Here is a 21,242-nt window from a genome sequence, read left to right on the forward strand (position 1 = left end):
TTTTATCGGCCAGAGATGGGTATTTTTCCAGGTAAATATCTGGGAACTAAATTTTACCTCTGCTTCTTGCATATGTTTTCAGTAGTAGTGAGTTACATATGTTATTTAGACTTTCTCAAATCATTTTATACTTATCATTTAAATAGCGGTTTGTGCCGGTTTCGTCTATAAAAACAAAAATACAAATCTTTCTTCTCTTTATAATATTAAGTATCGATAGGAAAAAACTAAGTTTAAAATTAAAGTTTAAAAAATCTTAGAAATATTACAAGAACAAATTCAGATTCAAAATTCTTTATTCAGAATTTAGGATGATATACATCACTTATTGACGGCGAAAAAAATACTTAAACTGATAAATTAGTTTAATTACTAAAACAATATTGCATTTGTTCGCAGATTTGTCCCACTCGGACACGCGTCTGTCCATCATGCTTAACGGCTTCGAACTCCATTTCTACAATCGTTGCGACCTCTACAACGAACTCGAGAAGATATTCGGCCTAGAACCATTTATAAAACAACAAAACGACGACGACTCCACAGACAGAGATAAAGCTATGAACGACGCTAATGAAAAACGCCGACGGGCACAAGACACAGTCCGCTCCGAAGCGGCCATGGCCCGGACGTGGCGGGACCTCATACCTGTCATCAAAATAGACGTATGCAGCGGCAGAGTCGTCTTCGGCAACAAATTAGTACCAACCACTCTGTCCATAAGCGTGGAAGAGTCCCATCTAGTCTATAGTACAAAACCCCCTGCTTCCAGCTTAGACCATCTCATGCACTTTGTCAAAGCCAAAGCCGAAAATTGCAAGGTTATTTTAGCACCTAGTCCAAATTACACAGCGATGGTCGACGAACCGCCAAGATATATGGGAGAAGGTTTCGTTGTTATGAGTTCGAATTATATCGAAGTATACTTTTACATGGACGAGCCAGGATTGGTTCCAGAGCAACCCGTGCTCCTTCAACTAGCCAATGGCGATATCGTAGAGTCAGCCCCGCCCATTTGGGGCGTGGATATCAAGTGTGGGAAAGGCACGGATTTCAGCTACGGGCCTTGGGCTGACAGACAAAGAGATCATCTTTTCAAATTCTTCTTCCCACCAAATTACAAAAATTTGGAAGTGACTCCGCAACCGAAACCTGGCGATCGGCGGCAAACGCAATCCTTCGACATACGCCTATCAACACTCAACGAAGCCACCATAGATATCTTATTCACTAAAAACAAAGAAACAAACGCTGTACATATAAATATAGGTGCTGGATCGTATCTAGAAGTGACGTTACCATGGATCGTGTTACAGGACGGCTACACCACGAAGATCACTGGTCAATTACTTCACTTAGAAGCCACGACTAGTCTCCAGTACCGAAGCTTGGCTGAGAGTGAAACACTAGAGTACACAGTTAAGTGCCATTACCCCCTCGTGTGGAATCACCACCAATGCTGGCAGCTAGGATTCACGGGTTGCAAGGCCACAGTCCACCTCGTCTATACGCATATAGACTTCTTCCAAGACTTGATCAACGACTGGTCGACTAAAGCTCGACCTGACATATTACACTTTGTTCCTTACACGTGGAAAATAACCCTTCTCCTAAAGGAGTGTGAGGTGGTCACTGTGAGCAATCAGTATAACTGGATAGACTGCAGTTCTACAAACCAGGAGAACAACCATGTCGCCTTCTGCGGCGATCTTCTGGACGTGTCATTCGACTTGCCATTCGTCGATTTCTTGCCAGATGTAATTCCACTCAAGATTTGGGTCCAGGGCGAAGCGGTAGACATGAGTCTTTACCTGCCCGAAGTCAACACTTCCAGATTACTACTGCTATCTATTGACAAAAATATGAAATTAGTGCCGTGTAGATTAAAAGCGTCGAAATGGCGGAGGAAATGCGTGAAATCTCAAGGTTGGGTCGACTGTTGGTCGGTGCCGATCGTAGCCCTCAGTGTTAGGTACAACTACCATCCCATCCCACCGCTGGGCCCCGAGCCGCAGGCAGACATCACCACGCCGGAGAAAGAGGAGATCCTCCTGTCTCCGATGAGGATACCAAGGATGCGGAAACAGCCTCAATTGAATTGGGACTTGAATGGGTCAAATAAGTTCGACAGGACATCGCTCCCGCCGGATAAAGTGAGCGTCGAATTAGAAGTTGGCCCTTCGATCCTCCTCGCCTACGGCACCATAATTACCAGCTTCATGAATCTCTTAGAGAACATTTTCGGAGAGGACCAAACATTCACGGATATGCAGAAAACGCCTACGGGTGAAAACATAATGAAGATGAACGACAAAAGCAGCATCAATCAGCATACAGAAATCTCTATTGATGACTCGGCTGACGCGAACAAGGGTCCTTTCGACCCTCGACATTGTCGACCTCTAGACGTTACTGTCTCCATCATAATACACGATATCCAAGCACATTTAGTGAAAAATTGCAGCGAGAACGAACCTCCGTGTCCCATAGTCTTAATAGAGAGGTTTGGTTTTGAAATGGACAAGAGCTTTAAAGAAACCAAACTACAACTTCTACTGAGCCCTTCGATCCTGGTATCGTCCAACAATTTGTCGCGACCCAATCCAAATAATTCCGCGGCTTTGTATCAGGGACATTTGATGCTGTCCTCTTTCCAGCTGCGAGGCAACGGCTTCTTCAGCGACACGAATCGTTCCGTAGATCAAGACACAGTGGAATATGCCTGGATGATGGAACTCCAACTGGGGCAGCTCACTGGGCGCCTGACATTGCCCCAAATGTATCAAATAATATCTTCCTTAGAGACATTCCTTTTACTAATATGTGATAGTGAAAACGAATTGGTTCCACCGAATTCCGGCAAAGAATGCCACCACGGTCTAAATACAGTATTATGTCCCGAAACTGATTTGACATTGAAGTACCGATGTCCTACGTCAAACGAAATAAAGTACAAAATGATACGAGTGGCCATCGATTTAGTGGACATTTACATCGCAGATACCAACACGACGCTTCAGACGTGGCTCTCTCCGATTCGCTTAAGTTTCTGTAATTTACACGGGTCTGGTTTTGGCACTGGGGTGACTGGACTACTGCCTAATATAAAACTCGCTCTGTACACACAGACAAACATGCATACTCATCACCAATCAAACGGAAGCAATAGCAGCCAACACAGCAAGGGCGAGAGCGAAAATTGGGTCGGAGTAGGGTCTGTATCTTTTGGTCCAGTGCTCATAGAAGCGGCGTCATCTTTGCCGCAGAGCCCAAAGAACTTGCATTTAGTTCAGCAGAAGTTTTTGAAGCTGCACGATGATGATACGAAAAGGCTGTGGTTCTTGTGGCCTAATGAGGGGAAGAGCTCCCAATGCGGGTGTACAGGCGGCTGCAAATTTTTCGGTACGAATAGAAACGGTCCTAACTTCCTAAAGCCTAGCTCTGCCGACCTCAACGATGGTATAAATGTAGCTTTGTTTAACGTCGTTGAGACGCCCGGGGAATATGGTTACGGACAGAGTTTGTTACATTTCGGGCAGTTAGTATTTCATACTCCGCCTTACAATACTTTGAACGTGTGTCTGCAGCCAACGAACGTTTCAACATTGATTCCGTCGCCGCTGCCTCAAGCACTGAACAAGTCTCCTCAGAGTATAGAACGACGAAGCCTCACACGAAGGTTTTCATACACAAGCATGAGCAAAGGAAGCAATAACATATTAGTCTCAAGCACCAAAAGTGACGTTCCTTACGCTCGCCTCGTTGACTCTTCAATCCCATTGGGAAACTCTAAAATCGACAGCGATTCAAAACTCAATAAGAGTATACTCAACGTCCCTCAAATGGAAAGCAGTGTGTCAGATTCTAAACTGGCTTTGAGCTGCGGCATCAAAGACAACTCTAGCGTTATCAAGAAGAACCAAATAGATACAGACAACTTTGTAGTCCCCAAAGTTCCTGTTCGGAATGTAGGAGTCTCTGAGTCTCACTATTCTCTGAACTCCCAAGCGCCTCCCGATGACACGGTACCTTTGGAAGTACAACGAACCATGTCTATCACAAGCGAAAATCATTCTGAAGCTTTCTTCTCCGCCGATGAGGACATGTTCCCTAGTCGCTCTTCAAGTTTGAAACATTCCTTCGGCAGTCGCCACAGCAACCACAAAGACAAGAGCTCCTTCGGAATCAATGATATTACAAACGAGAAATGGACTAACTCCATACCACGTTCAGAAGTAGCAGACGGGCCGGACACTATAAGCAATTTGAGCACTGGAGTGCAGCCTGATTCGGAAAGCGGATCAGTGTCTTCCACATCATTTATTTCGGCGATATCATCCCAAGAAGACATGACTTTAGTCAACTTACACATGCAGACCAACAAGCCTATAGTAGACTCTCCATTATTAATGGCCAGCTACATGAATAACTTACCACAGTACAGATGCTCCAATTGGTCTACCTGTTCGTTACCGAGTGGCAGTGACGTATACACTCTTCCTCTGTTCAAGAGAGCCGACGATGGGACTTTAGTTTACGTCGGACAAAAGTATTTACCGAAATTCGAGTCGATCGGAAAATCAAATATTTTAAAACTGATCTCAAAGAAAGATGGGCATAGTAGTCAGAACCAGCACGGTCCATTTTCGAACCTTACCCCTCAATTTAACTCTCAAGTGAGGGCTCATCCGTATCCTCACGGTTGGTGGGACGTGCAGCAAAGCGTGCAAGACAACCAAGAAAATACTACAGATAAAAGCACCGCTTCAACTGCCACTACAACTAGTGACAGCAAAAACGGCGTATTTGTGAAGCTGAGGGGAGAAATCGACGTCATGTTGACGCCACTAGTTCTGGAAAGCACGCAGAAGTTCGTAGAATCTCTAACGCCTGTGCTAGCTAACGTCCACCCTATAACTGTGATTAACCATTTGCGCCTGCTCTGTATTTCTTCAGTTGAGAGCGGTAATGTCTTGAAACAGAAGCAATATGTTATGAACTGGTTGCCGCAGATGCAAGCGCAGAATCAGTCGAACATAATGGCTGACGACAAGTGTAAGTTGGCAACTATTCCTCACTCAAATGTGTACGAAGAGACGATTTGCGATCAGTTGCAAGCGACTGTGACCGTTCCGAAAGTCAATATGATTTTCATACAATCCTCTGTAGTTGAAGACATGATATCGTTCTCTGCTCTAGACAACATTCAGGACTTGACATGTGTGTCTTTGTTTGGAGTTTCAGTAGAAAATGTTACAGCAAAATTTGTTAGTTCAAGAAAGACCTTGGAATCAGTACAACTTTACTACCGGCCTACGCTAAGAGCTCTGGGGAGTAAGAAGTCCTTTGGGATCATGAAAGGCCCTAGGGCTCTGATATCGACGCATTCGGGGGGCTCCGGACGCAAAAGAGGCCCGGAGAAAGGTGACCCCGTGTATATTGAAACTTCTCAACAACAATGTGAAGATATGAATATCACCCTTAATGTTGGTAAGTTATTGTCCATATAATATGGGCTTAAATATTATAAATGATTATAATAAATGATGTTACTATTATTATGTTAGGACACTCTATACGAAACGATGCCTTCTTGAGATATATTATATAAGGAAAGGCCCAGGACCATGAGATAGTTACCAGACAAATTAAAGAAAAAGTAGGTGTCGTGTCGTATCAAGAAGTGAAGAAGTTGGCATTGGAGAGAGAACAGTGGAAGGAACTCCACCGACAAGAGCCTCGCTCTTTAATTACACGCTGGATGATGATTATTCCCATATATTTATTTTTCCTAAAGGTAAAATCCACGGTCAACTGAGACGCATCCGCAACGAGTCGTCACAACTGAAGGACGCCACGATAACCGGCATCCCGTGCCAACACTCCAAAGTTGCCTTCAAGTTCATCAGAATCGACGCCTTTGCCAAGGGAGACTCTATGGTTGGATTGTTTATTTACATTGTTAATTTTAATGTAATTGTAAATGTTGTATGTCTTTACACAGGAGATGCAAGAGAACTCTTATTAGAGATATTTACTCTCTCTCTTTCGTCTGAGCGTTTCCTGGGGTTTTTATAACTATAGAAGTCACGATTATTTTAGAAAATTTTCTCCGTCGTCTGATGCAGCGCGTTGCCGCTCCGTTGTTTTACATGCGTTTTGACATTGAACCGTTAACGGACTTTAAAACAACGAACAAAGGACGACGGAGCCAAGAGGCCGGGTTTTATCATGAACACCATATATGCAAATAAATAAATTTGAATCTGAAAAATTAAGAAAAACAACAAATTATTAATAGAAAACTTACTGCGAAATAATACACTTGGTAAATCTGTTAATTGTATGCGTTATTACGCAAGATAATTCGATGCGTTTGAATGACAATAAAACCAATTCCTTTTTATTTATCTTAATAACTGACCAAGTAACTTATATTTCAGTCCTGTCAAAACGGCGGCTCAGAAGGTCAGAAAGAGAACGCAATAGGGTACATAATGTTCGAATGTGGCCTCGAAGGAGTAACCATAAAGGTGTCCAAACACTCCCAGTCTCACAAATCAAATGAGGAGAAAAAACCAAGGGACACAGAAAGCTGCAGAGAGTCTATTAAGTCCGAAGAGGTGAAGACTGATAAGGAAAAAGTGGAGAAGTCCAAAGGGAGGTCCTCGGGGATCGAAGACTTGTTCAGGAAGAGAGAGTCTAATTCTAAGCCGAGTACGCCCAATTTGAGCAATGCTCAGCCACCGCCGGTGAGTTTTCTTACAAGCCCCCATACTTCCATACTAATATTACAAACGGAAAAGATTTGTTTTTTTTTTTTGTAACGATGTAAACTAAAAAACTACTGGATCGTTTTTGATGAAATTTGGCTAGTTTGGGTGAATTTCACGAGCGTTTTGAACTCCGCCGTGGGCTGTCATTAGTGTTTATTAAATTGTACCGTACACAGTAATCAATTTAATTATCCTATTTCATAAATAAGTAAAGTACAGGTACAATGTTAATTTTATAAATGTTTAATTTAAAAAAATGATTCTTTATTTAAAAAAAATACGCGACACTAATGAAACGCTACACGCCGCGTTCAAACAGTCGTGAAATTCACCCGGTTAGACTTTCAGGACTAACATAGGACATTTTTTATTGCAAAAAAGCCGGACAGAGTATTATTAGAACTTTGTATGGATTATGTTATATAGTGTAGATAATATGTTGAAATATACTATTAACATTTTTTTTTCTAACCCTAGGTACCGCCAGAAGCATCGACGCCCGGCCCCGAAGAGCCTTCAACCAATGAGAGCACGACAACTATGGTGCCGGTCAGAGACAACGGGAACACCTCCTCCTGCGCCATAGACCTCAAGATGGTCTGGTTCAACTTCGCAGCGCCGCCCCGCACGCCGATCACCAAGAAAATAGACTACACTAGGTAAAATAATTCAATTTCAATACATTAAATATAAATAAATAAATATCTCTAATTTTTAATTCTTTTTAATCGCGCTTAGTGTTAAGTCGGGTCCGCTGCGCCATGTTTTGAACAGAACATTTGTTCAAAAAACATAAATGACAACGATAAAATTATGTTATTTATGTTCTTGAACAATGTTCGGTTCAAAACATGGCTCAGCGGACTCGCCTTTATGAATACTAGCGAGCGAGCGAAGCCTGCAACTCGACTTAGGGCAAAAATATTTTTTTTGTATGTTTGTATATACGTATGTTTGCAACGCGATAACTTACGTACCGTTGGTCCGATTTTGATGAAATTTAAAAGGAATGTAGGATCTGTCAATAGAATTTTCAAGTTCGTGGGGCATCAAAATCAGTTAAGTCGTTTTTGAAATATTCAGAATTTTGTAAAAACTCGCCAAAAATGTATTGTGTGCGCAAGGTCTAAGTTCGCGGTGAACAACTAGTAATATTGGTGTGTATAAATGAGTGATTTCGTTCCAGATTGGACTGGAACCTCCTGAGCACGGCGTCCCCGGCAATAAACGCGTGGATGAACCCCTGCAACAGACTGGGCATCCGAGTGGTGGCGCTGTACCGCGCGCACGCGCGCCGCGTCACCGCCACCGCCGCCAGCCTCATGGCGGCGGCGCTCGACCTCGCGCCGCACCACACTCTCACCAAGGTCAGCTTGTGTTTGTTTCGTTACACAAACATTACAACAAAACAAAACCCTTCTCAAGAGATCGTCTAACTAAATTTCTAGGAAAGTATATTATTTCCAGGTTCGTCTTTGATGTATACATACAGAAATACGAGCGTCATTCTATAATTTTAAATTTAGTGCTTACAATACGCTAGACTGGTTTTTCTTCTGTGGCTGTCTTATGATACTGATAATTTTCCGTATATAAATCGTTTAGTTCCGTTTCAGCACCGACTATAACATGTTTTCCCATAGTGAGCATATCTTATAGGGTTATAATAAAAGTTTCGTCGTTGACATATAACACGCTAGGCGTATTTACATTTGAAGACGTGTTAATGTCAATGTAACTTATATTTAAAATTCTAGAGTCGCTACGGCCGCCACACGCCGATGGCAAAGCAACTCAGAGAAGAGCCATCTCTCCAGCTATGTGCAGTGTTACTGAGACACGCGTTACAAGCCGACACCGCTGCTGTACAAGCGGATTTAGCTGAAAGACATTTACCGTCTTTGGGCACTCTCAGACAGGTACGAATCTCATCGAACCTACATGCCGGATTGGGAATTATAAAATATCCAAGTGACTAATACTTTTAATCCTTCATTTATTTCTGACCAGCTGCGCCCCGGGCCTTCGCTCCCGTGGTAATTTCTGTATAAAAAGTACCCTATGTGTTATTTTGCGTTATTTTCTACCCGTGTACCAAATTTCATAACAATCGGTCCAATAGATACTGCGTGAAGAGTAACAAACTTACTTTCGCATTTATAAGTTGGGATGGGATTGGGATTGAATTCTTCAAAATGTTGAAATATCAAAAAAGTTACTGATTGTAGATTTTGATTAATTTCCTATTCACAGGGAGTGATCGTATTGAGTAGACAGTGGAAGAATATTCTGTATACGCCACTGTTACTGGAACACAACTACAAGAGCAAAGTCATGAAGCCGCTAAACGTTACCTTCGCACTGCCCGACCTCCTCGAGGTAAGTTTGAACTCTCAAGCTTTGTTAATAAGGTTCAATTTTGGTTGGTAATAAGATGGAATCTTATCTTTGCCCGATCGTGTTTTAGACTCTCTCTCTCTCATTTTTACGTGTTACTTGTTTCCTCCGGGGCAGTGACGCCACAAAGCCCGGTGTCAGCGTAAAAAATAAGCCTTAAAATTTGAAGATTCGGCTGTGATTTTACAACCAACATCAACTTTCTATCTAGAAAGTTGACGTCAGACAAACGGCTGGTCGACTAAGATTAGTCGCCTCGTACGACATCCACGAGAGGATATGGAGTGGTCCTGTTTAGGGCGGAAATACGCTTATTTATTTTTCGTATTATTTGGTTTCATTCTTTGTAGGATTCTGTGGAGGGTTGGCAAGAGTATCAGCTGGACAACGAGGCATTGGACGAGAATTGTCTATTGCTCAATATGGAGGGCGAAAAACTAAATATTCCTGGTGAGTTTATATTCTCATACATAGTAAAATTATTAATCGATATAGGTATGTTATGTCTCTGAAATTTTATCAATAGTTTTAGGAAGAAATTTGAAATGTTGAGAAGTGCTTCGTTGGCAAAGCAAATATTAGTTACCTATTTAAAAATATCTTAGAATAGTGTAGTTAAAAAAATATCTATTAATTATTTTTGCAACACTCTGAGATTCCACATGTAATGCATGTTAATTAGCCGATTAGTACGTGTCACAGATTCTTCTGGAAAAAGCCGTGAAATTGTATTAATTTAGACCAATAAACCGCCCTAGCTATCGGCTTGTCAAAGATATAGTATATAGCTACCCTAGGTAGCCAGTTTGGCCTAGAGTTAAAGCATTTATCCAGAAAATAGACACAGGCACTTTTTCACGTCAAATTAAACGAAAAAACGTAATAGAATATTCTACACACCTAAACCTTCCTTCGGAAATACACTATTTGTGAAAACCGCATGAAAATCCGTGTAGTTTTCGAGTTTATCTCGGACAGACAAAGAGATAGACGCGGCAGAGGAGTTTATCAATACATAACATGTAATTATTTCTCATTAACTATGTCTATTCTACATTTCATCAAAATCGGCCCAGACATTTGCATTAATAACTTTATGGATAAGTATCCTTATCCATATGGATACTTATCCATATGGATAAGTATACTAGTCTAAGTAGACTAGTATAGTGTACGTGTATAGACAATATTCGCCGTGATAACCCAATGTTTCGCTTGAAGCGCTGCCGACGTGTGGCCCCGCGCGGCCGCACTCCTTCCCCTCCACGCCGCCCTCCGGTTGGTACTTCAGGTTACCGCGCTCTTATTACGTGGGGATTGTGACTATTATTCGCTAACTTTAGGACTACGAGTTTACAGTATAAAAACGCGCCTGGCGTTTTGTACGGATCGGCTAAGGACTCGGAAGCGATACGCCAGGCGTGATTTAATATTGTAAACTTGTAAAGTTTATTATTTGCCGCACCATTGACGAAAATTTTATAAAAACAATTTGAATTGAATAAATTTTATAGACAATTTTCGTCAGAGATTTCAAATATAAACTAAAATTGGATCCAACATTTTTATGTGATAAGAGTTGAACTGCCAAATAGCGATAGCCCAAACTACATCACAATCCCCAACGTAACTGAAGTTCGTTTCAATCAAAACTTAGAAATATTATACAAGTCTGGCCTTACACTTGTAAATTTTTGTAACATAAGTTTTACTTCTATGAGCAACGTTAGTAAATGTCTTTGGAAGAAACGAACCGTAATTTCATCATACAGACGCTTACCAGTGTGAAGCCAGCCTTACATGAATTTGAAACGAATAGAAAGGCGTGTCGGTGTGTTTTTCATTATGTACATATGTTTGATTCTATTAGATTTTTGGAAGCATGAATCTCATGTTTTCTCTACAATTCCTATTCACACTACATTCAATACTTTTTTTAAATACGCTTGGTTTATTTTAGATTAGCATATATGTGATACCCCTCTGCTTCCGATCATTGACAATTTCATTAAGCCAATTTTTTATTAATGTAATTATTTTTCGCAATTTAAAAAAAAACTTCGTCATTCTTTTCCCTATAGGCTTATTCTACGAGCAAAATTGACTTCAATTTCTCATATTTATCATTGTTCATGTGATATGCTATGTTGGACCTTTCCCTCGCGATGTTAGTGAATAATTTAGCCCTGTATTGGATAATGAGAGCGTGACAGTGTTAACATGGATGAACTAAATTTTATTTTTGTAATTGTGTATTTCTGCTAGCATTCTTTATTTTTCCAAATAGAATTTTAAATGACGGGACAGAAGAATTTTACAGGACAGTACCGGACTGAAGTTAGTGGTTCCACAACCGACTGGTTTAAAGTCAAAGCATTCTATATCAATAATATTTATTAAAGCTACAAACTACTAGCATTTCGAAACGACCACTGCTGATAAGAAATGCTTAAAGAAACTCATTTAAACCACACTTCTGTCTTGCCTTTTTCCCAACTGCACATAAAAATCACATAGAATGTACACATATAACATGGATGTTTGTACGTTTGTTTACCCTCTCCCGCTCTCACACGTAGTACTAATCTACATCCCCGTGACTAACCCCCCTTGTGCAGTGCGCGGCGCGCAGGGCGGCAGAGCTAGTCTTGTGTTCCCCGCGCTGCCGTTCTCCACGAGAAAACCCGCGTTCCAAGACGATGCTATCAGTAAGTAGTGTAGATCTAACTTATGTCTTCGTGAGGAGCTTGATTGTTAACTGAACTGTTAAGCCATTTTGGTTGTGGTCGGTTATTGGATGGGTGATCAAAAATGGATTATCTTGAGTTTCTCCGCACTTTGATCCGTTGGTCCCAGTTATATTTGCAGTCGTTAAAACCTGCCAATAAACATTGAGCTCGCGTGGTCGTTCATGGCCCATGCTTATTATCCATCTACGAGGAAAGCCAGTAGTGTAGTAGTGTAGTGTGTTAGTAGTGGGGAAAAGATTAAGCTTGTGTTTAGTGGCGCCACCGTCTAAATATTTTTTTTTACATTTATTCCAAATTAGCTGTGCCTCGAGGCTCTCGTAGAAATTTTGCGACGAAGAAGTAGTTGCTTCACTACTCAAAATTTCATCAGGGTATTATTTATTTTCAAAAAATACTTGGATTCTTTTTGGGTTTGTATATTGAGACGTATGAGAATAAAGGCGCCGCTGGACATGAGATACGCCTATTGCTAAAATCAATGTGTGTTTGTCACTGACATTGGTTTTATTTCAAGCTAGTTTAGCATTTGCGTGATATTTGAGCCTTTGTAAGCTACTGAAATAAAGAAAAATAACGAAAATATATTGTGATTAATTATTTCCTTCGATCTTTCTTGCAACTGTCATCATAATCCAATAATATCGTTAACAAAATCCCCACATAAATGTCCAGATTACGGCACCCTGAAGGAAGAAGTCCCGACTGTGGGTTCGAACCCGTCGCTGTACTCTGCCCACGGGAGCGATGATAACATTCGTAGCGACCGCGCCAGAGAGGATCTGTATCAATGGATGGCCAAGCAAGAACCCATCAAGGTGGTAAGTAATGTATACCGTACTAGCTGTGCCCTTAATTTTATTTGTTAATTATTATATTTGCATATAATTTGAAGACATAATTTAACATGTTATATTTTTGTTTATACAATACAATACTCTTTATTGCACCATAAGCGAAATTAACAAAAAAAAGAAAGAATAATACAAAAATAAAATAAAGGCACAAAGGCGGACTTATCGCCAAAGCGATCTCTTCCAGTCAATCTTGGGGTGGGAGGAAACGATAATGGAGATTTATATTATAACTAGCCGCCCGTACCGGCTTCGTTTGGGTAAAAATGTAATAAATTGCACACCTAAACCTTCCTTAGGAATCACACTATCTGATGGTGAAAACAGCATAAAAATCCATGCAGTCGTTTCTGAGTTTATCGCTAATAGACGCGGCAGAGGATTTTGTTTTATAATATTCGCATAACTTTACAATAATGCTAAATCAATCATAAGCGAAAGTATTGTTATGCCAACATTGTTATGTCAAAGTATATTATGTTGAACATTATTATGCGAAGAGGATAATGATTAGGCAATATTATGAAAACCCGGGCTTTGCTCCCGTGGGAATTCTAGGATAAAATTATCGTACGTACTATTTTAGATTATGTTCTACATAAATAAATAAATATATTAGGACAAATCACACAGATTGAGCTAGCCCCAAAGTAAGTTCGAGACTTGTGTTACGGGATACTAACTCAACGATACTATATTTTATAACAAATACATATATAGATATACATCCAAGACCCGGTCAAGATCATTTTCCATCATGACCCGACTGGGGATCGAACCCGGGACCTCTCGGTTCAGAGGGAAGCACTTTACCATTTCGCCACCGAGGTCGTCAATACATACAATACAATACTCTTTATTGCATCCAAGAAATGTCATATATCGCACAATAAAACGTAATAAGGCATAAAGGCGGACTTATCGCTAAAGAGTGGTTCTTTGAGGGTTTCGACCGCTGCGGCCGCGTTGTCATTACAATTTTTTTTTAAATTTTATCAAAGACAAGCATCCATTTTACTTTCTGATTACTATTGTGGTAATGTAAGTTTTATGAATGATTTATTTTGGAAACGATTCCTTGCTCAAGAAAATCGACGGACGATCGAGAACCACTCTAAAGCGATGTTACCTGGTCCAGGAGCCGAAGAGCAAGAAGCCGATGATCCCGGCGTCGAAGATGAACCCGTGCGCGGCGGCGGCGGCGCTGCCGGCGTGCAGCCTGTACCCGCTGCAGGGGTCGCTGATGCTGCTGGACGCGCATCTCGTGTTCCAGCCGCTGCTGGCCGCGCTCGGCGTCTCCCCGCACCAGGTCGTCGGCGGTGCGTCACTTTTGTCCATACTGATACTGATGTGTATTTTTGTTTGTAATTAATAAACTCAAAAACTATTGGGCCGATTTTGATGAAATTTGGAAACCTTCAGGAGTGACATAGGGTACTTTTTATTATAATAAATAAATAATAAATTCTTTATTTACTTAAAGGATTTGTACAACAATTTTAACAAATATATACAAAAAGATTATGGTTTTACCCGAGCAAAGAGGGAGCGAACCGCTATCCTCCTTATATACTGGACTACCGCTCTTCGCTCGGGTTAAACCATAATAAAAACGCAGCCTATGTGTATTCCTGAAAGTTTTGTCTGTCTCTGTGCCAAATTTCATCAAAATTTCTGTCCAGTAGTTTTTGAATTTATTCATTACAAACAAAAATAACAAATCTTTTCTCTTTAATAAAGTTTTCTCTTTAAGTCTAAAATATTAAGTTAATTTTTTTATTTTTTATTAGTATATTATCGATACCTATATACTGGACTAGCGGTTTTCGCTCGAGTATAATCATAATAAACCAGCGTTTCCCCGCGGGCTCGCTCGCTTGTATATCCTAGTGTTATTATTTCAAAACCTTAAGATTTTTTGTGACGATATTACGTTTTCTTGACTAATGTATATATTTATGTGGGAGGGTCTAAATAAAATAATATTTTGGGTTAACTTTGCACTCTTTTATTATTTAATAACAAAAAATCTTACGCGACAAAACAACGTCTTACAGTCTTATTTTTTCTTGATCCCCACCCCAGAGCGAGATAGTTACTCGTCGTACTGCTCGTTCGGAAACCATCAACTTCCGAGTTAGCCTTTCTTAGCGTTCAGAAATTAATTAACAAAAAACATCCTACAGTTATGTAAAATTTCCAGGCGAGTCCAAAAAGAGCGGGTCCTTAGACGGAGGCACCGGCGCCTCCGGCGTGCAGAGCGCGGCTCCAGCGCTGGACTCGCTGGGCTCCAAGTTGTCGCTGCTGGCCTGGGTGGACGTCTTCCGTATTGACATCGTGGTCAGCGAACTGGCCAGGGAACGGAGACATACCAACAAGAAAGGTAACCAGTAATACGTGTTTTTTAATATATATATAAGCAGGTAAACAGGACAAGCGATTCACCTGATGGGAAGTGGTTACCGCAGCCTACGGACGGCTGTACCAACAACGTTCGCTTCCAAGCGGGGGCAAATTGTGTGACCACAAATACTGTTGTTAGTTCTGGGTGCGTTATGCTTATTTCTGTGTTTATGTCCGTCCACGATATAAGCGGAGTGCTTAGTGTGATAAGCGATAAGTGTTGTCCGTTTATTTATGTAAATTCTGTCTTATTCATATATATAATACTAGCTTGTTGCCCGCGGCTTCGCCCGCTTATATTTCCCACGGGAAATTATTTTTTCGGGATGAAGTACCCTATGTCCTTCTCCATAGTTCAGTCTACATGTATGCAAAATTTCAAGAAGATTACTTGTGTAAAGAAAGCGTGAAAAGTTAACAAACTTACTCTACTTGACGTACTTGAGAGGTTCCGGGTTTGATCTCCGGTCGGGTCACGATGGAAAGTTATCTTTTTCCCGGGTCTTGGATGTTTATCTATATATGTATTTGTTATAAAATATATAGTATCGTCGAGTTAGTATCCCATAACACAAGTTTCGAACTTACTTTGGGGCTAGCTCAATCTGTGTGATTTGTCCTAATATATTTATTTATATATTTATTTCACATTTATAATATTAGTTAGGATTAACCTGAATGTTATCGTGCAGGCAACCAATCGCACGCGGATATCGGCTCAGAAACGCCCGCGTTCCTCTGTGAGAAGATCTCCATCGACGTAGACCTGAAGAAGGTGGCCGACATGACTGTGGACGACCTGATCCAGAGGCAGAATGTCCTGTACATATCCAGGGGCCAGCTGAAAAGGCACATCAGCACTATGCTGAACTTCAACGTCAGCGTGCGGTATATATCTCAACAGGTGAGCCTTCTACACACTTGAGATCAATTCATTTCTTTTCTTCAGTTCATTTCTCTGTAACTCAGAGCTTGTCTGAACAGCTCAATGTTTTGGGCTCCTGTCCATAGTCCAGATATTTTACGTTCTTTCCAGCGAAGTTTTCAATTAAGTTAGATGATGTTTTGAGTAATATGTGTTGATGATTACCAAGAACAATTTAATGATTTTAAATGGATTTGTTATACATGTCACAACTGTCTTTATAACTTATTTTTGGAAATAATAATGAGATAAATAGATGCTTAAGTGTTGTTGATGTCGATAAGGTTGACTCTTCGTTGTGGGGATTATTTTAAATAATAATTACATACGATCTCAATGACTGTTTATTTGCAACTAAAATACCATCGACTCTCAAGCGGACTGTATAACATAAGTATAGCTAGGTACATCTCAATAGATTGACGATTCTAACTTGGACATTCCGCCCACCAAGAATCCTAGTTCTTTAATTAACAATATGTATCAAGCAACTAACTCACTCAGTAGCCTACAGATGGCTACATCTCAATACAACTCATATCAAACATAAACCTATAGAAACTTAACAAAACAAAAAAATCTGAACAAACCCAATGAATTTAAAAGAAACATAATGTGGTCGATAAACAAGTAATTGCCGCCCACCATCACTATATCTAACTTAAGAGCAACAATGATTCACATACATGACCCAATAATTATAAAACAATTCAACCGTAATAACAAAAACTTCAAAATATGATAACAAGCAAAATTACAAAATATAATTTATTTAGTTATGACACAAAGTTTACTCACTGGACGTTTAAGTACACCTGATTTACATTTAACAGAAACAACTCGTGTAATCAGATCAGGTCCTGGATGTTTATCTATAATTTTACCTAAAATCCATTTAGCAGGAGGAATGTTGTCTTCCTTTAACAATACAATGTCAATACAATTTTTATTCCATTTATGTCTTTCATTAAGATTAACCAGATATTCCTTGTACCAGATGGTACAGATTTCCTTGTACCAGATGGTACAAGGAATATCGCAAAAAATTGTATCTGATTTTTGGAATATCTATTCCAAAAATCAGATACAATTTTTTGCGTTAAGCGCCATCTGTCTAAACCAGTAATATTATGTTTTGTGTAGTCGTCATCCGCTATATTTAATAATGGTTCACCTACCAAAAAGTGACCTGGTGTCAAGGGTAGAGGATCGTTTGGGTCGTCACTTAATAAAGATATTGGACGCGAATTTAGACATGCTTCCACTTGCGCCAGGACAGTAACCATCTCCTCATATGTAAGCGTACAATTCCCGACTACTTTACGCAGATGGGTCTTTGTGCTGCGCACAGAGGCTTCCCATAAACTTCCGAAATTCGGGGCATGGGGAGGGATATAATGCCACATCGTCCGAAACAACGTAAGCTGAGCAGCTATCTCTTCAGGCACTCGTGACTTAGCCCTGTATTTATTGGACCGCAATAGTCTACTCCAGGCGATTTGAATGGTTTACTCGGTTTTACTCTCGCCTTCGGTAACAAACCCATCAAGGGAGTACTCTTTCTGTTCGAGTACCTCACACAAATGACACATTCTCTAAATACTTTCTTAACTCGCTCCTTTCCTCGTAAAATCCAATACTTAGTTCTAAGATAATTAGGCATGAGTTGTGGCCCACCATGTTTAGTGTTATGATGAGCATCCAAAATTAAAAGCATAGTAAAATGATTTTTACCAGGCATAATTATTGGATGTCGTATATCATAACATGCTTCCGACTGAGTTATACGTCCAGAAATAAACGTCCTCCTTTTTGGTCCAAAAAAGGGCAAAGAGTGCGGAGCTTACTCCTTTTAGGCACATAACCTGAAGTCTTCAACTGCTTTATCTCTTTCTCAAATTCTAATTCCTGTACCAGTTTAATGCATACTAATAGTGTCATATTCATTTCCTCAACAGTTATAAATTTCGAAATTTTATCTCTCACATTTTTTGATATTTTAAAATTCATTACTCTTCGACAATAAGACACTACTTTCAACAATCTCATTAACGACGAAAATCTTGACCAAATAAATTCGTTTTTATCAGAATTAGATAAAGCAATAAAAGATCTTACTCTCTCTTCTTCATGTGTATCTTCGACTATCGTGCCAAACTCTATTTGATTACTTGTCAACCATTTTGGTCCCCTTAACCAGAGTGGGTGATCTATCAACTCCTTGGGTGACAACCCTCTCGAAGCGCAGTCTGCAGGGTTCGACTCTGTAGGCACGTGGCTCCACTGCCCAACGTCCATTATATTCAAAATAGTGGACACCCGGTTACTTACAAAACGCCTTTTTTTTTTACTTTGAGCCAAGCCAAAACGATGGTGGAGTCCGTCCACCCATGCAAGTCTTCCTTAGGTATACTCATTACCTGTGAAACCTCTATAATAAGTTTAGCTGCTAAGACTGCTGCCGCCAACTCCAGTCTCGGGATCGAGATCTCCTTTTGAACAGGAGCTACTTTCGTCTTCGCTGTCACAAGGTGTACATATATTGTTTCGTTTGCCTCGTCAACGACTCGCGCATATACAACGGCAGCAAAAGCTGATCTCGATGCGTCTGAGAAGACGTGCAATTCCGTTTTGGTTCCTCGTGTTACATTCAACCATCTCGGTAATGCACAATGTTTTAAATCATTTAAACTACTTCTGTAAGCAACCCACTGTTTAAGTAGTTCTTCTGTCAAACTATCATCCCACTGCAGACCTGATTGCCACAAACGCTGAATAAATATTTTTGCAACAACCACCACCGGTGCGATCCAACCTAATGGGTCGTATAACTTTGCTACATCAGAAAGTACTTGCCTTTTCGTGACAGGTACCTTACATTCACGTGAAACCGAATGTTTAATATTTGTACGACTATCTCCTAACTCTGACACCCAACCACTTACAGATTTACGTTTAAGACCAAGTAATTGAGCCGTAGCCTCTGTCAAGAAGGATGCCTGAGACCCTTGATCAAGTAAAGCTCTTATAACATATTTACAACCATTAGGTCACAATACCTTAACTCTAGCCGTTGCCAGAAGCACCCTGTCTGGCTGAAGACCTCCTCTGGAAAACGCTACTGTAATTTGTGGGTCACCTCGTGATGAATTCGCTCCCTCTTGGCCACTGGGTGACGCTGTCGCTGTAGCGCCGCTCGCTGGTACTATTGCCGCATCCAGATGGGTTCCTCGTTCCTCCTTCTCAAAATGTAACATCGTGTGGTGTTTCCTTCCACATTTTCTACAATTAGACATTTTATCACTGTGTGCGTAGGTGATAAGCAATTGAAACACAGGCGAACATTCTGTACAAAATCCTGTCGTGCTCTTGGCGACATCATTTCGAATTGTTTGCAGTGATAAATGTAATGATTTTCATTGCATTTTGCACATTCAATCTCCTTACTTTTCTGTTTGCTTGCAATAGCAGTATGGAAAGTCTTTGCCTTGGCCGCAGGTTTAGTTGGTGAAGGGCGTGTGCACGTGGTATCGATCATCTCGAGTGCCCTGAATCTAGACTCCAAAAATTCTCTTAATTGTTCCCAACTAGGCAACTCATCACCAATAATATTTAGATGCTGTTCCCATAGTTTCACAGACTCCGAATCCAGTTTAGAAATCACTAAAAATATTATTATTGTGTCCCATGATGTGATGTTGATGTCCATATTTTGCAATGATTTCAAACAAGATGAGGTATTATCCACCAACTGCTTGATTGCTAAGGAGGATTTGGAATTAATTTTCCTAGGCGCGAACAAATTCTTCATAACCGCATTACAGTTGTATCTCTTATTGTTGTATCGTCGTACCAATTGTTTCCAAGCCTCCTCATAATTTGCATCGGTTGTTCTAAATCTCTTGCCTCTCCAGATGAATTTCCTTTTAAATAGTGTAATTTTTGTACGGGTGTAATATTCTTGTTGTTATGTATAAAGGATAAGAACATATCATAAAAGGTTTGCCAATCTTGGTACGCTCCAGAGAAAGTAGGTAAAATCAGACAAGTCTTTTCTACTTCTTGTCTTTATTGTAAGATCTATTGGATCGGAACAACCAGAGTAATTAAACTCTTGTTGTATCAGCTTTTCCAGATGATAGGGAAGAACGGCATTCCCAAAAAGAGTTGATGTCAGGCTGGTCATGAAATCTGAGCCAATTCAAAGGGTTAATTTTTACTGGGACCTCGAGTCTCAGGCGCCACAGCCGTGAATGAAACTGGGAACACGCGAAAATGAAAGTTGTTTGGATTAATTACAGTGCGTTATATGTTTTTTGCTCACAGGTAAACATGCCACTCTTGCGACTGCTGCATCAAATCAGCAACATGTACCAGAACGTGAAGGATACACAGGTCGAGCTTCGAACCCAAACCAAGATATCACAGAGGAGGAATAAACATACTTCATCATCAGGTAAGTCCATTATTTACCTGCTCCTGTGGCTCAGTGACTCGAAAGTGAATGTATGAGACGAGAATATATTGTTTTATTTGTATTGTATACTAGCTGCGCCCCGGGGCTTCGCTTCCGTGGGAATTTCGGGATAAAAAGTACTCTATGTGTTATTTCAGGTTACATTCCACCCGTGTACTAAATTAATCATAACAATCCCTATGGAAGATTTTGCGTGAAAGAGTAACAAACAGACACACATACACATTGTCATCACAAACTTTCACATTAATAATATTAGTAGAATTATTAAATTGAAAATTAATGAAATTCCTTTTGGTATGTTTTCTTTTTATCTGAGCTTTAATGTAGTTGTAATTCAATTTTATTTTCAATTTTCTATTAGTGTCAGATTTCCGCGAGAACCTAGTGAGCGTGACGTCCCTCGACAAGGAATCTGAGTTGGCGAGCGTGGACGCCAAGTGGGAGGCCGCGCTCGGGCACGACGCGCTCGGGCACGACGCGCGCGGGCACGACGCGCGCGGGCACGACGTGCGCGCGCCGCCGCCCGCGCCCGCGCACGTCGCCCGCCCGCGCCCGCAGTCGTTCGCGCAGAAGCTGAGATCCACTGGCAAGAGTGTCAAGGGAAAGCTTGGTCAGTGCTATGTTGGTTTATTTCATTTGTTTATTTCTTTCATAAGGCGT

General features: G+C 40.6%; 1 protein-coding gene across 9 annotated transcripts in view; it reads left to right on the plus strand.

Annotated features, from left to right (window-relative positions):
* tweek overlaps nt 1-21,242 on the plus strand; it is a 56,401-nt gene that overhangs the window by 3,706 nt on the left and 31,453 nt on the right. For 5 of the 9 annotated variants that reach the window (XM_053750289.1, XM_053750308.1, XM_053750316.1 and 2 more), the window contains exons 4-19: nt 400-5,490; nt 5,798-5,940; nt 6,444-6,752; nt 7,254-7,435; nt 7,963-8,143; nt 8,534-8,695; nt 9,030-9,155; nt 9,524-9,623; nt 10,395-10,451; nt 11,792-11,881; nt 12,596-12,741; nt 13,862-14,093; nt 14,978-15,157; nt 15,870-16,081; nt 20,429-20,558; nt 20,944-21,192. In XM_053750289.1, coding sequence (XP_053606264.1) covers nt 400-5,490; nt 5,798-5,940; nt 6,444-6,752; nt 7,254-7,435; nt 7,963-8,143; nt 8,534-8,695; nt 9,030-9,155; nt 9,524-9,623; nt 10,395-10,451; nt 11,792-11,881; nt 12,596-12,741; nt 13,862-14,093; nt 14,978-15,157; nt 15,870-16,081; nt 20,429-20,558; nt 20,944-21,192 — 7,590 coding nt within the window. The remainder of the gene's footprint in view (nt 1-399; nt 5,491-5,797; nt 5,941-6,443; nt 6,753-7,253; nt 7,436-7,962; nt 8,144-8,533; nt 8,696-9,029; nt 9,156-9,523; nt 9,624-10,394; nt 10,452-11,791; nt 11,882-12,595; nt 12,742-13,861; nt 14,094-14,977; nt 15,158-15,869; nt 16,082-20,428; nt 20,559-20,943; nt 21,193-21,242) is intronic. The other 4 variants (XM_053750335.2, XM_064437060.1, XM_053750353.2 and 1 more) reach the window with 2 other exon arrangements.

Source organism: Plodia interpunctella, chromosome 1 (genome assembly GCF_027563975.2).
Source record: "Plodia interpunctella isolate USDA-ARS_2022_Savannah chromosome 1, ilPloInte3.2, whole genome shotgun sequence".
Lineage (NCBI taxonomy): Eukaryota > Metazoa > Arthropoda > Insecta > Lepidoptera > Pyralidae > Plodia > Plodia interpunctella.